This window comes from the organism of the source record quoted next, unplaced genomic scaffold (genome assembly GCF_019419815.1).
Source record: "Pyrus x bretschneideri cultivar Hongxiangsu unplaced genomic scaffold, Pyrus_bretschneideri_v1 Contig2, whole genome shotgun sequence".
Classification (NCBI taxonomy): Eukaryota; Viridiplantae; Streptophyta; class Magnoliopsida; order Rosales; family Rosaceae; genus Pyrus; species Pyrus x bretschneideri.
In genome coordinates, this window is record NW_025999501.1 from 2693949 (window position 1) to 2710021 (window position 16073).

The 16073-nt window shown below is 36.8% G+C and overlaps 3 protein-coding genes and 1 pseudogene across 4 annotated transcripts; 2 read left to right on the forward strand and 2 right to left on the reverse strand.

Annotated features, from left to right (window-relative positions):
* The first annotated feature begins 471 nt into the window (after nucleotides 1-471).
* LOC103957940 (probable mitochondrial adenine nucleotide transporter BTL2) lies at nucleotides 472-4870 on the forward strand. The gene is given in 5 exon segments (XM_018650051.2): nucleotides 472-706; nucleotides 709-1156; nucleotides 1675-1978; nucleotides 3348-3815; nucleotides 4338-4870. Coding segments are annotated over 5 exon segments (1392 nt in total). The 5' UTR covers nucleotides 472-603; the 3' UTR covers nucleotides 4407-4870.
* Nucleotides 4871-5746: 876 nt separating this feature from the next.
* On the forward strand, nucleotides 5747-8305 carry LOC103957971 (annotated as a pseudogene).
* A 193-nt stretch (nucleotides 8306-8498) lies between these two features.
* LOC103957943 (multifunctional methyltransferase subunit TRM112 homolog A-like) lies at nucleotides 8499-9755 on the reverse strand. 2 transcript variants are annotated; one of them, XM_048583088.1, is made up of 3 exons: nucleotides 9589-9755; nucleotides 9426-9495; nucleotides 8499-8988 (listed from the first exon to the last, which is right to left on the reverse strand). In XM_048583088.1, exon 3 carries the CDS (start codon nucleotides 8969-8971, stop codon nucleotides 8603-8605), a length of 369 nt encoding a protein of 122 aa, XP_048439045.1. In that variant the 5' UTR covers nucleotides 8972-8988; nucleotides 9426-9495; nucleotides 9589-9755; the 3' UTR covers nucleotides 8499-8602. The 2 variants fall into 2 exon arrangements, with proteins under 2 accessions (XP_048439045.1, XP_009368441.2); XM_009370166.3 differs by lacking the exon at nucleotides 9589-9755 and having other exon boundaries at nucleotides 8499-8983; nucleotides 9426-9569.
* Nucleotides 9756-10038: 283 nt separating this feature from the next.
* On the reverse strand, nucleotides 10039-13111 carry LOC103939716 (signal peptidase complex-like protein DTM1). The gene is made up of 3 exons (XM_009349825.3): nucleotides 12867-13111; nucleotides 10622-10687; nucleotides 10039-10153 (listed from the first exon to the last, which is right to left on the reverse strand). Exons 1-3 carry the CDS (start codon nucleotides 13109-13111, stop codon nucleotides 10039-10041), a joined length of 426 nt encoding a protein of 141 aa, XP_009348100.2.
* Nucleotides 13112-16073: the final 2962 nt, after the last annotated feature.

Below are 16073 nucleotides of genomic sequence, written 5' to 3' on the forward strand. Positions count from 1 at the left end.
TTTAACTGTTGTTTTCTTTTTTAAAAACATGATCTTTTTGTGAAAGTAGAAAGTTAAAAAAATGTTAAAAAAAATGTGAAAAATTATACCGACGTTCATGATCTTTTTGTGTCGTTTTCTTTTTTGAAAATTGATAATAATTAATATAAAAGTTAAAAAAATGTGAAAAATTATACCAACGTTTCTCATCGCACCCTCTAAGTTTTGATGACGGTTACGTTCTCGTTTGAATTTTTAAGATAGGGTATGTAGATACTAATTAACATGACAATTTTTATTTAATTATTATTGAAGTAAACAATTTTTTTTTTTAACTGGTAGCAGGTTAGGTACACATTAACTACACAATTTATTAAAATATCGAATATACCACAAATATGACACAATCGATAGGTCTAATGATGTAGACTGTACGATTAAGCGACAATATTTGTCTTAATTTATTCAGAACATAGACATAGGCGCCTGATAGACAAAAATGAAAAAAAACCGACTAAACAAGAAAAACGCACTTGGCTGTGTGTGGAGTGAGAGAGCACAGCCATAGGCCATCAGACCGATAGGACATAGGAGGGAACTGAATTATACTATGCATGTTTGGCGATGGAAGCAAAGCTGCTGCTATCGAATCCGCCATTGTTTTCCCCAACCCTTCTTCCCATTCCCATCCCATTTCCCCCTCGTACTCTCCAATCCCACAATCCCATTCCCACCGCACTCTGACTCTACCACCATCCACACCTTCCAAATCTGATTCCATTCCCGCGCCTAACCAAATGGACGACCCAAGTCCCGCCCTTTTCATTACCGGCGGCCTCTTCTTGGAACCCACGATTCCCAATTCCCTGCTCAATTCCGTTGTGTCGTTTAAGAAGAACTCTCCGTCTTCGGCTGTCGTTTCCGGGGCGGGTTCGTCGTACTGGTGTAGGCTGAGGGCGGTGGCCGGCGGTGGGTTCTTGGCCGTGAGCTTGAATAGCGATGGGGTTGTTCGGGAGTCTAAAGGGTGTTTGGTGCAGAACGGAGATGAAAGTTCGGAGGAGACAGCGCCGGCGGTGGTTACAGATAGGAAGAGAGAGAAAGTTGGGGTTAGGAGTCGTAGGGCCATGAATACCACCAACCATTTGTGGGCTGGTGCTATAGCGGCCATGGTTTCCAGGTCTGTGTTTTTTTGCCTTTTTTCATATTTTTCATTCCAATTTTTTTGGGTAATTTGTGTAAATTGCATTTGAGATGGGTATTCACACACCCTTTTATCTCTCAAACACCCTGTTAATTTTTGTTCGTTGATATTCTTGAATTTATTCGGTTCGACGGCTGAAAATTGATATTCTTACATTCATTCGATTCGACGGTTGAAAATTGAGAGCGTGAGAAGTAAAAATAGAGGTGTGAATAGCAGCACCCTTGATAATTTATGTTGTTTAGAAGAATTATGGAATTGATTTTCCCACTAATATTATTTTAGTTGATTGTGTAAATTTGGTGATTTAAGTAAGTTGATTTCCTATTACTTTATTTAGAATGGGAATTTTATGATTAGATGTATTGAACGAAACACGTAAATCGAAATTCAGAGAATTATGTTTCATTTACAATGTGGTTTTAGAGATTATCATATCGAACTCTAGAGTTTCTTTTTCTTTATATGTTGCTGACTGAAGGTTATTGTATCAGAACTTTTGTTGCACCTCTTGAGAGACTAAAGCTGGAGTATATAGTGCGCGGCGAACAGAGGCATCTATTTGAGCTCGTTAAGACAATTGCGGCTAATCAGGGGTTGAGGGGCTTTTGGAAGGGGAACCTAGTCAATATTCTTCGTACAGCTCCATTTAAAGCAATCAATTTCTATGCTTATGATACTTACAGAAAACAATTGCTCCGCTTCTCCAGAAATAAGGAGACCACAAATTTTGAGAGGTTCATTGCTGGCGCTGCAGCTGGAATTACTGCTGCCACACTCTGCTTACCTCTTGACACAGTAAGTGAGTTTAGAATTTGTCCATTTGATCAATCACTAGCTGAGATGGGGTCGTTCTTCCAGGTAGAAATGAATATTCAAGTATATGTTTAATTCCCTAATGTGGTGACACAGCTAAATGATATAATTTCTCCTTTTCCCTTCCATAACCTAGGCTAGTGTAAAGAGGGTATGCTGTTTAACTTGGAATACCTTTGGGCAGAGAGATAGATTATAAGATCTTCTGAAATAACATATGATTTACTAGGAAAATGTTGGTCTTTTCCTCTTTTTGAATGCACTTTCTTAAAGCAGATTAGGATATTACTTGGTGGTACATGAGATATCTTTAGTATATGTAAGCAATTGTCATGTCGGTTCTAGAAATTGTTGTAGTTCTGACTCCCTCTGGATATCTAGCAATAGACTAAAACTTAGTAAAATAGAGAAAACTAGAAACATAAGATTTATACTGGTCCGGCAGGACTTTTTCCTACGTCCAGTTGTGATTTCCCTGGGTAGAGAAATCACGGCTTCTTTGATTAATAATAGAGTTACAGTACTTTTGCAAAACCCTAGAACTAATCACCCATAAACTCTCTCGGCTTTCTGACCTATTCCAGTTATCTTCTAGGATTCCCAATCTAATTGTACAAGGAAACTTTGATTCTTTCCTAGTCCTTTTAGGAGAAGAATCGGTGCACCTATATTTTCCCTAATACAATCCTAAACAAAATAAGACACTAACTTTGATGAGCCAAAATCCTAACAGAAATTACCTGTAGCATTGTATTATAGCAATAATTTGAGTCTAAAATCACTTTTCTAAATTCTTCCGTATAGCCTTAATTCCGCTTGAATATAAAATTGGGCATTGTGGATCTTGGAAAAGTATTTGATATGTCAAATGCCCCGAAGAAAACTCATAAAAGTTCCGTAATTCAGATGCTGTGTTGAATCCCTTCCTTGCTGAATGTTGTATTGTATGCACACTCTACACAACTTGTGCCACTGATATCTCCTGTGGTCATGTATAAATTGTTTGATATTTTCGGGTATGATATTGCACAGATAAAGGATTTCTTTCACATGTTGAAAATGAGGTCTTCCTTTTGCAGCTTAGTCTTTTTTTAAGGAAAAAAATCATGGTTTGCCCTTCTAATTGAATGCAAAGATTTCCTACCTGTAAGCCAAGCACATTGCAGATCAAATTGGCATTGATTTTACCTTCTGAACTTCTGAGGCAGATCTAACTCCTAGGTTATGCCTGATGAAAATACGTAAAGTAAAAGAGAGTTTATGATGCTATTGATTGTACCCTACTATGTACTATCACACACAAATACTAACCCTAATCCCCTATATCTAACTTAATTGTTGTGTGTTTCAGATTCGGACTCAGTTGGTGGCTCCTGGTGGGGAAGCCTTGGGTGGTGTGATTGGTGCTTTTCGCCACATGATCCAAACTGAAGGGTTCTTTTCGCTTTATAAGGGCTTAGTACCCTCCATTGCAAGCATGGCGCCTGCAGGTGCGGTTTTCTATGGTGTCTATGATATATTAAAATCAACATACCTGCACTCCCATGATGGAAGGAAAAGAATTGACGAGATGAGCCAACAGGGGCGGGGTCGGAGTGCTTTGGACCAACTGGAGTTGGGACCGGTTCGGACTTTATTATATGGAGCTATTTCTGGTGCTTGTGCAGAAGCCGCCACATATCCATTTGAAGTGGTGAGGAGACAGCTACAACTACAAGTCCAGGCAACTAAAATGAATGCCTTGGCAACTGGTATTAAAATAGTTGAACACGGAGGTGTCCCAGCTCTCTATGCAGGACTTATCCCCAGCTTGTTGCAGGTATGTCATTCCAAGGATCACCATTTACTTAGCCATTTGTAGTGTTTTATGGAAGTTAATATGGTCAATTTGATGCTTCTGGAATCATAAACATGGTCATAGCTTCTGCATATAAATTCAATCAATTTAGCAAATTGGTTGTCATATTCTCATTTAAATGTCTTGGTTTCAACAGCTTTGAAATTTTGGTAAACAACATGGATTCATAATTTCTGCCATTTGATTTTATCCTTTTTGTTTTTATCATGTCTTTGCTCTTCCTACGTCATATGCTTTATAGGCTTTATGGGATGGTACGTGGCTCCCAAACTGAGTATTTCTTTCCAAAGTTCGCCTTTCTGTGTTAGCCCCCAAGAAAAACAACATTCTTTTGTTGGCCATACTAAGATTTGATGTGCTTGTTTGGACTCATTTATTCCATTTCCGTAATATTCTCCATTCATTTCCCGTGTAGCATTTCTCTCAAAATTCGAGCATTAAGGCTATGCATTTGTTCTCATCTTCGGTGTTTTGCATTCTCAGGTACTTCCTTCGGCCGCAATAAGTTACTTTGTCTATGAGTTTATGAAGATTGTTCTCAAGGTAGAATGAAGAGATAAAATGAGTACGTCCGAAGGTATACAATTGGAGGTTTCACGGGGAACTCAGTGAGGAGCAGCAGCTATATATTCAGAATCCCACAAGATTCTTGTATTGTGAAAGCAAGGAAAATACTCAAATCTGAATCTTCTCTCAATTCATGCTAACTCATTTGCAAATCTAATTCTTTGGTCACTGCTGAAATTTGAGTTTCATTCCCAAGAAACAAGTTCATACAGATCCCGTCCGATTTTCGCCCTTGCAGCGCGTGCCTACTAATGGGAGGTGATCTGCTGTTTGCTGCCCTCATTTACTTGCCTATAGATGGGATGGGATTTTAATTTTATGGTATATCCTTGTACACTGTAGTTGGTACTGAATAAAGAATTTGTGGCACACTGTACAAAATTTACTATTCCCAAATGCTCTGCAGGTGCGTTTTTATTCTAAGGAAGCAGATTGTCTGCTCTCTTGTTTGGATGCCCTTCTCATCTTCTTCTATTTATACGATTACGATTAAATCACGTTAATATTTTATATTTTTAATACTTTTTATCTTATTATCTTTATAGTTTTTTTGTTACACGGTGATGTATCATAATTCTAACTCATTCCCGTCGCCAGCCTTAATCACCTCGTCTTAGTTATACTGTCTCTGTCAGTGCGTAGGATAAGCATATAAATGCTGAAAATTCTAATAAAAGCAAAGAGTAGAAAAATGACGTCATTATTCCAAAGTTCAAACCACCTAAATTGTCAGACACGTGTGCGTCTCTGTGTCGCCCTGTCGATAATCGCAAAGCCCTCCTTTCGAGTAGCAGTCCCATCTGCTCCGAATCGTCTTCGCAACCCCATTCCTGCATTCAAAAGATGCCGCCGGACGGCGACTTCTGCACGTGCTTCGCCTGCGAAAATGGTGGCGCCAACGGTGACCACCACGTATCCCCTGACCCGAACTGTACGCATTGCAGGAAGTCCGATCCCTCACCCTCGTCGCTTTAATATTCTTCCTCGCTCGGATACGTTTCTGCGCCGCTGAGCGACTCGGAGAAGCTGCGGCGAGTCGTGACTGCTTCAATTAAGGGCTTCACCATCGGCGCCGGCCTCAAGGGCGGCCTCGCCATTTTCTCCATCCTAGCTCGGCTGAGACGACTGAAGCTCTTAGCATCTCTCAGGTGACAACCTCATCTAGCTTTGAATTTTCAGTAATAAAATTTAACAGTGTAATTTGTTTAATAATGGTAATTAAGTAAACTTATGATTAATTATTCAGGACGGAGGGTGTGATTCCAAATAATGAAGCAATTATGACTGCTCTGAAGGAGACGTTGAGATATGGGCTAGTTCTTTGAACTTTTTACTGGCACATTTATTTCCAGCGGCGGATCCAGGAAATAAATTCATTTCTCAGGTCTGCTTACATATTGAAGCAGGAAAGTTTACCTCCATCATACAAATCCTTTCTCAATAAACACGGAGGAAAGGTGATACAGTAATATTGCAAGGTGTCAAAGAGATTGCAAGTGGCATACCTTTTACTAATTGGGAGCAATAGAAAAACATTGCAAATCGATTGGAACAAATATTAAACTCGATCCAGGCATGGAAGTTCCCTGCTTGGTATGCATCCTTCAATTATCATATTACTTTCTTTTCCTAACATGTGAAAACAATTTGAGTCTTTTTGTCATTCTTATCAAACTAATTTAATTTAAACATTTTTACTTTGGTTGATGCATCAACAGCTTTTATGTCTCAAGCTTTCACAATTCACGCAGATTGTACACGGAGATCAGTCATGTAGTGGACATATTTTTTCTTTCCTTATTCAAGCCTACAAGAGAGCATTGCCAGTATATCTTCCAGTGTATCTGAATCCTGCCCTTATAGCTCGTCGGCAAGATCTCTTGAAAAGGTGATTCATCATTACTTTCTTGATTATCATATTTTCTATACTGGTGATGCTTTACGAAGATGTGATCAAGTGCTATCATCTTCTGGTTTGAATTTCCAAGAAAGCAGAATTGATTTGACTGGGAAGAAGTTTTGAGATTTAATTATGTGGCTTTCGGATTCACCACAAGTCATTTTGTTGGTAAGCTTAGATAGCAGCCTATGCATTACTAATTTAGGAACTGTCTTATTGTTAATCAATATACGACAGGTTTTGTGTAGCACGTATTTGACTGGAATAGGAATTTAAATCACTAGTAAATTTCTGGTGTGATTATGTATTACAAAGTGGAGCAACAGAAACATGTTGATCTATGATTGTTTATTCCCTTCTTATTTCTGTTGAAGAACTCCTAATTTTGTCTTGTTTTTTCTCTGCTGTCTTCTTAGCGGTTGGCTATGCTGAGTACTGAGACTCTATCACCATCACCATTCTTTCTTATGATACTAAATTTCGTGTGTACGTATATGCATGTTGGATTCCTCTAATGTTGTCATGATTAAGCTACTTACAAAATATACAAATTGGATATGTGCGTATAAGTTAGTGTAATCTTGGTTTTTGTTTCTGCTCCCTATGTGTTTATAAATGCAGGCATTACTCTGTACTACTAAAGGGCCTTCTCGGTACTGCAAGATCAAGCTTGTTTCTTTCCGTATATTGCTCATCTGCATGGTTAGCGGCTATTTTCTTCTATCTTACGTTCTGATGGTACCATTTACATGAATACTGCTATTGGGAAAGATGTAGACGAGAACCCGGGAAGTGTCTTGATTTGGTTATTAAAACTGCCCTTCCTTTTATAACCTTGTGATAAGTGTTCAATATTATTTCTCCTTTGAAAATTTATTTCCATGGGGCATGAAGACCAGACGTAGGGACTGATGGAACTGGAACTGAAACACGGTACAAATTCTTTTAGAGAACATAGGAAGCCAATGGACATAGGATATAAAATGGACCCAAGACCAGGCCACAGACTTACTTGAAACATAGTTGCCAAGGTGGCAATATCCCAAAACAATCGTGCAACGCCATGTGGGAAACTTAAAACATGTGGCGTCGTGTTAGAGATTGATTATAATTTATACCAGATGGGATGTAATGGATCCTCAAAAACTTGGAGACTAGATTAATAAGACCGGTTTGTTCATGTTTCGTTTTATCTTCTGTGGGATAATTGTCCCCTGAACCATCGGCTACAGGACAGATTAGAGAATCTGATATTTCAAGGCATAAATAGGTTGCCATAATCTAGTGATGTTGGACAATTTACTGAAATAGAATTCGCTAATAGTCTGGGTTCACTTCCTCAAGGTACCCTGGAGGAGGGCAGTTGGTTTTTTTTGTTATCTTTTAAGCTGTTTTTACCCTGAAATCCCTCAACCCGCTTCACGAACATGGATTCAGTTCTTGTTATCAATTCAAAATGTTGAATCAATGTAGTTTAACCGTATTATTACTTGTTATCCCTTCTAGTTTTGTTGAGAAAATTGATCTTTCATTATTCAGAAAGCGCTTCTCTTGTTGTTCTTCAGGGCATGGACATGCTTTCAGTTTTAGGATTTTCAGGAGGTGTAACATACCGATGGTTGCAATGGGGACGGTATGAACTTTCTTCAACTCTTTTAATTCGGTTCCAAGATAAATTTAATATCTTTGCTCATGGAGTCTCAATCGTATTGGGCAGTTCCCGACTGGTCTAGCCTTGGCCATTGAGAAGAAGAGCAGACGATTTGAGATTTCACTCTACTGTTTTATCCACAGCAATCATAATGCATTGTTATGCACAAGAGAGGGACGCGTTCAGTTCGAAATACTTGAAAAAGTAGTTAGGAAGTAGTGTCTACAGCGTTTTCGGTTTAGACTCATTTTGTTAGAGATTTCCTTTCGTGCCATAACAATCACATTTTGTTACTAAAGTTGAAGGGAATTAATATACCAGGCGAGTTTGACACACCGTTGCGTCTCCTTCCGCACAAATACAAGTGATATTTTTTTTAATCTGATCTAAATTGCTGGGAGGGAGATTTAAACTCGGGTGCATGTACTCTATTGTCAATGCTAGTTCTACGTGATTCTTCGACTACTATATTCAACGAATCTCAATGCTACGAATTAATGGTAAGACCAAAAGAAAACATAAAAACTAAACAAAACCAAAGCATTCCTATTCATAATGCCAAAATCTGCAGTACAAATACCCTAAGTACAAGATGAACAAGAGCAAGTCCGATCCACCATATGACCCGAATCACACTTCGTCTTCATGAAGCAGCATATTGGGTATTCCCTTGCTAACCGGAAATCGGCGACCAGTCTCGGGGCAAACAAGCGCACCCTCCTCGAGATGAAGCTCCAAAAGGGCATGGTGGAACTTGTGGAGAAAATCTTCAGAATAAAGCGTAGAAGGCTCAACCTCCTCAGGGAGCTCAACATAGCCCATACTACGAGCGGCATTTACAAGGGCCTTCCACTCGATCTTAGGGAACATGTTCCTGAGGAATTCAGGGTTGAAATCGACCGGCTTTTCAACCACCTTCTCTATTTCAATGCGCAGAGGGAAGCCGTTGGTCACGCCTTTGATGTTCGACGACAGCATGTTGTGGGTTAGCAGCCTCATCTTTCTTACTATCTAACCTAAAATGCAGAGTCAGTTCGCCTCGAGGACCTCAAGTCATAGATTAACACCAATAAGACACAGCAATGTTTCCTGTTTTCGCAATTAGATTCGGCATGTGTTTTTGCTTGTTCTTGGTGTGGAAAAATGTACTAACTCAAACATTGGCTAAAAATATCTAAAGAGGAGGCTAAGGAGACAAATGAACATCAAATTCACCAAAATTTACAAGGTTTATCAATACAATACAATACTACAAATTAATTAAACAATCCCAAAGCTAATTAAACAATGCAGATTTAATCCAAACACAGAGCTACAGACAGAGTGCATAAACAGGGCAGAATCGATTCTCCTAAAAGCACCTAACTTTGGCAATTCATAAACCTAAATTATGTGCTTCTGATTCTCCGAGAAGTAGAAAGGGGAAAATGGGGAAGTTGGGTAAGCAAAATACCTGTGATTCTCCGAAGTGGGGTCCGCAATTTCTGGACGCCGGGAACTGAGAGAGAGAAGGGCAGAGACTGCAGAGAATCGGAGAGGGAGGTGAGCGCTTACGACTGTGGAAGGAGAAAAGAATTAGGGTTTATTTCATGGTAGAGTTACCTAAATAACCTTACCTTAATTTTTCCAGGAGTTTCTTTTTCTTTTCTTTTGGCTTCTAGGAATTTAATTTTTATTGGCTTGCATTGACTGTTGCACCAGACGCGTCTAGTTCGATTCTTCACTCATACGCTATATCTTGTACACAGAAACATGTATTTTGAGGTTGAATTCATTTTAGGCAAAATTGTTTATGCGGCTTTTAGCTTAGTTAGTTAAAAATATTTTTTTTTTGCATTTGAGTTCCTAAGTTTGATTATTTCTCTTCTAATATCGCTTCTCAAAATTTGAAATAATATTAGAATTTATTTAAACTTTCACTTTTTGTCTGTAGAGCTTTTTACTTGCACGTTGAAATAAAGGTTGAAAGTTTATGTTAGTTCGTGGTTATTCTTGTTGGAAAGCTGGAATACTCTATATATTTTTGTAATTTCTCCTGAATTCCGTTGTACATCGCACATTTCAAGTCAACCTGCAACTGAAATACTCTTGATTCCATCTATGTGAATCTTCTCGAATTCGGGAGGATGAACTGTCGTGGCGAAGCCACCAGCTGATCCATTTAAAAAAAAAAAACCTATACTGCATTAGGAGATAAAGAATTAAAAAGTTTAAGTGCTTTTGTCAAATTTATAAGCTATTTGATATAGAACTAGCAGCTGGGTCTTCTGGTGTGGTTGCTGTTGTCGAACCTTACACTTGAAAATTGATATCAAACTTTGACAAATCGTTGATTATTAGTCTTTGATACCAACTTTATGAGACTTTCCATCAAAACTAACCACGTGACATAAACATAATTAAAATGGGTTTGTAAGATGTGGCCCATTGGTTACAATTTAGTCCTAGAACCAATATGTGGCCCATTGGTATAATACCACATTTTGTGGGTCTGTAAGATGAAATTTAGTTTTGTAAACAACAAAATTAATTGATTTCTACTCACAACAAATTACAATTGTGCTTATAGTCACTTAAATACAATTAAATAAAATACAAGCAGACCATCAATCTTGATTGGGTTGATATTAGCTTGATATGAACACCCACCACTTGTACAGAGCAAACCCATAAACTGTGGCATAAGCAACCAATCTCAGAGGATACTTTTTAAATCTGCAATAGGATATAATGCTCTTACAAGTCAGAACTCAGGGACTGCCTTATAAACCACTAATCTTTCTCCGCAATCCGATAATTGTTATTTGCACTCTAAAAATTTAATTGTGCGCCCCAAACTTTCAATATTTAAAAAAAAATACTCTTACAAAAAGTGCACATTTAAATTTTTAGAGTACCAATGATAATTACTTTAGTTAATTTACATTATGATTTTCTTGAAGGTCTATGAATTGAGAACATATGAACCCATGAACACGAAATCTAGTTTGATATATCCGGGTCATGCAAAAATTATGTATAAAGAGTCACTTAGTACGGTATAGTGATGTTTCTCTTTATTTGTAAGTGAGAAATTTTAGGTTCGATTCTCGCCAAAGGTGAATTTGAACCACATTATTGCTAGCCCATTATGAGGCTTAGCCCACTCCTTCACTCCCTTAATGTAGATAATATCATTTGTTAAAAAAAAAAACTATGATAGATACCATATTAATCAACCACGAGTTCAAAATGTCAAGAAATGAACTGAGAGTATAGCAACCATAGGGAAGCAATCCTAAAAAGCCAAATATACAAAACAACATGCTCATGAACCAAAAGAGTGAGTCTTATTTATTTATTTACTTTTTAATACAATGATATATTTAGACTAAAGAGTAGGGTAATACATTGTTTTCAAACTCGTTATTCACGAGATTCAAACATAAGACATCTCTTGTAAAAGTGAAAAGAATATAACTAGACCATAGTATTAAGTGATACAACAACCAGTCTTATTAAATACATACAACTCTAGTTTATATAATGTTTGATGAGGTTTTTGTTTTGCAAATTAACATTTAAAAGGTTAGATACTAAAAGTTGTTTGTATTATAATTAAAAGATTTTCGACGTGAAAGTATACAATTCACTTTGGAGTGGGTCAAAACGATCGGTTAAATAAGTACAACATAATACAATAAAAGAGAAAATTGGTTGAATTTATGGTTGTAAACAAGCCGAGTCAAATTGAATATCACTCTACTTAATCCTTGTTTTTTTAATTTTTTTGAGCTCAAGCAAGGTTTGGCTTAGTTCTTAGACAAGTCAAGCTCAAGCGAGCTTAAAATTTTCAAGCTTGATACCAATTTTGAGCTATTTCCTATAATATGTTACTCCCATCTTGTAACAAAAAAAATTCAACTTGATAGCACGTTTTCATACTAGAATTCATATTAAACATAAACAAGTTAACACAAAATCTTCAAACATAATATAGGGCATAACGCATGAAGTTTATTTAAAAACAAAAGAAAACGGCGGGACTTAATGTCAATCTCCATCTTTAAAAAAGTCAAATTGAAGATATACTTAGAAAGACATAAACATTAATATTGAAAAACAAAATCTCAATCATGGTCTTTCATTTCAAGTGAACTTCTTGTATAGAGGCCACTTAGTACTACGGTCTAGTGATATTTTTCTTCACTTATAAGTGAGAGATCTTAAGTTCGATTCTTGCCAAAAACGAATTTGAAACACATTATTGCTAGCCCATTGTGAGGTTTATCTCAAACCTCACCCCGGCCTTTAGTGTAGATAATATCGTTTGTTAAAAAAAAAAAAAAAAAACTTCTTGTATAGAGAATCTAGTTCGATCTGTCTTATGAAAACATACTAGCTACATACGAGCTTTATGAGCGAACATATCAATGTTTAAGCTTGATGTGTTCCTATCAAGCTGAACATAGGCTTGATTTGCTTCCTTCACGAGCTGAGCTTCAATAAGCCAACACAAGCCAAACCTAATGCAAGCTTGATTTGCTTTACAACTCTAGCCAGGCGATTTCCCGTTCAGCATGGAGATTAACTCTAGCCTTGATTTTCCTTAACCAACTAGTTCTTAATTTAATAATACCTTAATACAATTCGCTCACGGCCCCAATTCAGCCTAATGGACTGAATAGTTCGGGTCAAATAATTTTTCTTTTTATAGAAGCAATATTTTTACGAACTTCAAATACAAGGCCTTGCATCAATCAATCAATCAATCAATCAATCAATCAATCAAATCATATAACACAATATAGACATAGAATACAAATACGTATGCATTAGCGAAATCGAGGAAATCCAAACATTATTAATTGGAAAACACCACCCCACAAAAATCCCATAATTCTAAACAACTAACCTTGTTATTAGTCCAGATCTTTGAGCAATTTCAGAGGCTCTTTCCTCGAATGAAACCGGAGAGGTCCACCGGGAGAAGTCGCGGTCAAAGTAAGCCAAATCAGGCAAAAGCAGCCCAGCAATTCCCAGCACACCAACCACGTACGTTAACGTCATCTTCTTCAAGGACTGAGTACATAGTCCAACTACCACTATTACCACTGCTAACCAAACAAGTGAAGACCTGAAAACGGCATCGTTTGCCATGGAAGTACTTCAGAGACAGAGACCAGAGGAAAGCTTAGTGAAGGCGATAGAGACGAAGGTGGAGAAGATGGATGGGAATATAATAGGAAGGACTAGTGTGCGGGTGGGGATGGAGGAAATGGGCATGGTTGGGTGGTGGTAGCGGCCATGCCACAGCAAAGTTCTGAGGATTTGCTTCACAAAATTAAGGGTAGAGAAGTGGTTAGAAAATGCTTTCAATGCAAACCCAACTGTTGTTATAAATGCATTTTATATTGTCACCACTCTTTCTGGGCATGTATGCTTTTGCTTAGCTGTGAAATGCATGGGGAACGCCACGTAATCCCCAAGTTTTACACCTTTTTTGGGTGCAATTTGATCTCTTCTTTCTTTTTCCTTTTTTTTTTTTTTTTTTTTAATGTGGGCATGGTTGTCACTTAATACAATAGTTAAATAGTTAAGTGATGTTTCTCCTTATCCGTAAGAATTCGATATTAATTTATTTCCCTGCTTATTGGTTTATGTCAAAGTGGGCAGGGTTTTTGATTTTGGCCTAGACAAGTTTGGGTTGTCGGTTTTGTAATTTAAACTTTAAATCAGACAAGTATGTGCTACTTATTATTATAGTCTAGCGGTATTTATCTTCACATTAAGTAGAAGATCTTGGTTCAAATTCCGTGAATGACGAGTTCAAAACTAATTTATTATAACTGATCCATCATGTGGTTTAGCCCAAATTTCCTACCTCTTGGTGTAAATACATCATTATGTAAATCAAATAAACCATTTTGTTTTTAATTTTCAATTTAAAAAAAAACTAAAAACTTGTTTGTAATGGTTTTCTATTTCAAAAAAAATAAAAACCAAAAAAAATTTTTCTTTTTAAAAATTGATTGATTTTGATTAAAATATAAAATATAAAATAAGAGGTTATTTGATAACCATTTTGTTTTCCGTCCACTTTTATGAAAACTGAAATCTTGTGTGGTAACTATTTTTAGTTTTCAGTCTAAAAAGTGAAAACTCATGGCCAAATTTTAAAAACTCAAAAAAGTAGTGTTTGTTGCAGTCCTATTAAATTAGGAATGTGATTGTGTAAATCCTAACATATCTAGGATATCCTTATGGGATTCTACCTTAGAGTTGTAATCCTATTAAGGTAAGGAATTAACCTTCCCTACTACTATAAATAAAGGCACAATGGGGTGGAATGGAATACACCTCACAATTACACATCTCTCTTCTCTCTCTATGCGATGCACCCCCTCTCTCTATGGCCTCCATAATTGTTTAGTAAATTATGCCTACAACACATTATCAACACGCTCTTGATGCTGTACTAAAGAGAGTTTGATCTTTAATCAGGGAAGTATTACGTTTTAATCATTTTGATCTTTAATTAGGGAAGTATTACGTTTTAATCATTCTTTTTATAATTAATTTATTATTTTATTGAATTGATTTACATGTTATTGATTCAATTTAATTTTTCTTTGTTAAACATGATACAACTCATTGGAGATGTAATTTTGGCTTTTCGAGAAGGATCTTCTACAAATTCAAGGGCTTTTATCGTTTTCTGCCAATTAGGTACGCTTAAAATAAAGGGAGATATTTGAAACGACCATGAAGCATGAAAACATTTTTCATGATGCATGAACCCCCTACATTTATATTTACCTTCCTATATATATATAGAGTCTATGTTTCATATATTTGTTAATACACACACACATACACGTTTCATGCATTATGCAATTTTTGCTATGTGGAATTTGTGAGTCAAAGAATTTAAAGAAGTTAGAAGCAATTACGGTTTTTCAAATCCTAGGAATTTTGAAAAAAAAAAAAAAAAAATTTAAATTTGGGAAATCTTCGGCTGAGTCACGGCCTGGAGCCATGCCGCCACCTACCGCCAAGCCGAGCCTGTATTACTTCTATGCATTCTCACTTATTGCCTTTTCCTGCTGTACTTCCATCTGCTTTCATCGCCGAACTACATTGCTTTTGCTTCTACTAGTTCTATTACTGAAGCTGACACACTTCTCAAATGGAAAGCCATCATTCAAAACCAAACCCATCTCCAAATTCTCCCCTCTTGGACTTACTTTCCCAGTAATAATGGTGCCATTAATTCTTCAAGCAATTCTAAAACGCAAGTACCCCCATGCTTCTGAACGGGTATTTCATGCAATGATGTGGGAAGTGTCACTATAATAAACCTTACCAATTCAAGTATACAAGGTACACTACATGAATTTTCATTCTTGTCCTTCCCCAATCTTGAGTACCTCAACCTCAGCTACAATAATCTCTTTGGTGACATTCCATCTCAGATCAGTTCCCTTTCCAAACTCAACAATCTCAGTCTCTCTAACAATCAGGTTTTTGGGAGTATTCCACAAGAGATATAGAACTTGAAATCTCTTGTGCACATAGATTTGTCTAAGAATCAACTTAATAGTTCAATCCCAACATCCCTAGGTGATCTCACAAACCTTAACAATCTTGATCTCTACAAAAATAATCTTTCTGGTTCTATTCCTAAAGAGATTGGTAACTTGAAATCTCTTGTATGGCTTTACTTGATTGAGAATCAGCTCATTGGTACAATCCCAACTTCCATAGGTGATCTCACAAACCTTACCATTCTCGATCTCTACAAAAATAATCTTTCTAGTTCTATTTCTAAAGAGATAGGTAACTTGAAATCTCTTACGGTGCTCTACTTGAGTGAGAATCAGCTCAGTGGTTCAATCCTAACATCCATAGGTGATCTCACAAATCTTTCTATTCTCTATCTATCGTATAATAATTTTTCTGGTTCTATTCCTAAAGAGATAGGTAACTTGAAATCTCTTGTTGAGCTTAGTCTATGTGTAAATCAGCTCAATGGTTCAATTTTCGCTTCAATTGGTAACTTGAGTAACTTGGAACATTTATCATTGTTTAATAACCATTTTACTGGTTATTTACCCCAAAA

What these genes read in the sequence shown, in the direction of transcription:
- LOC103939716 (XM_009349825.3), bottom strand. Translation starts at nt 13,111, where the DNA reads ATGGCAAACGATGCCGTTTTCAGGTCTTCACTTGTTTGGTTAGCAGTG. An exon ending in AGATCTGGACTAATAACAAG is followed by an intron (nt 10,688 to 12,866) that starts GTTAGTTGTTTA and finishes ATCCTATTGCAG; the next exon opens with ATTTAAAAAGTATCCTCTGA. An exon ending in GGGTTTGCTCTGTACAAGTG is followed by an intron (nt 10,154 to 10,621) that starts GTGGGTGTTCAT and finishes CTCCTAATGCAG; the next exon opens with TATAGGTTTTTTTTTTTTAA.
- LOC103957943 (XM_048583088.1), bottom strand. Translation starts at nt 8,971, where the DNA reads ATGAGGCTGCTAACCCACAACATGCTGTCGTCGAACATCAAAGGCGTG.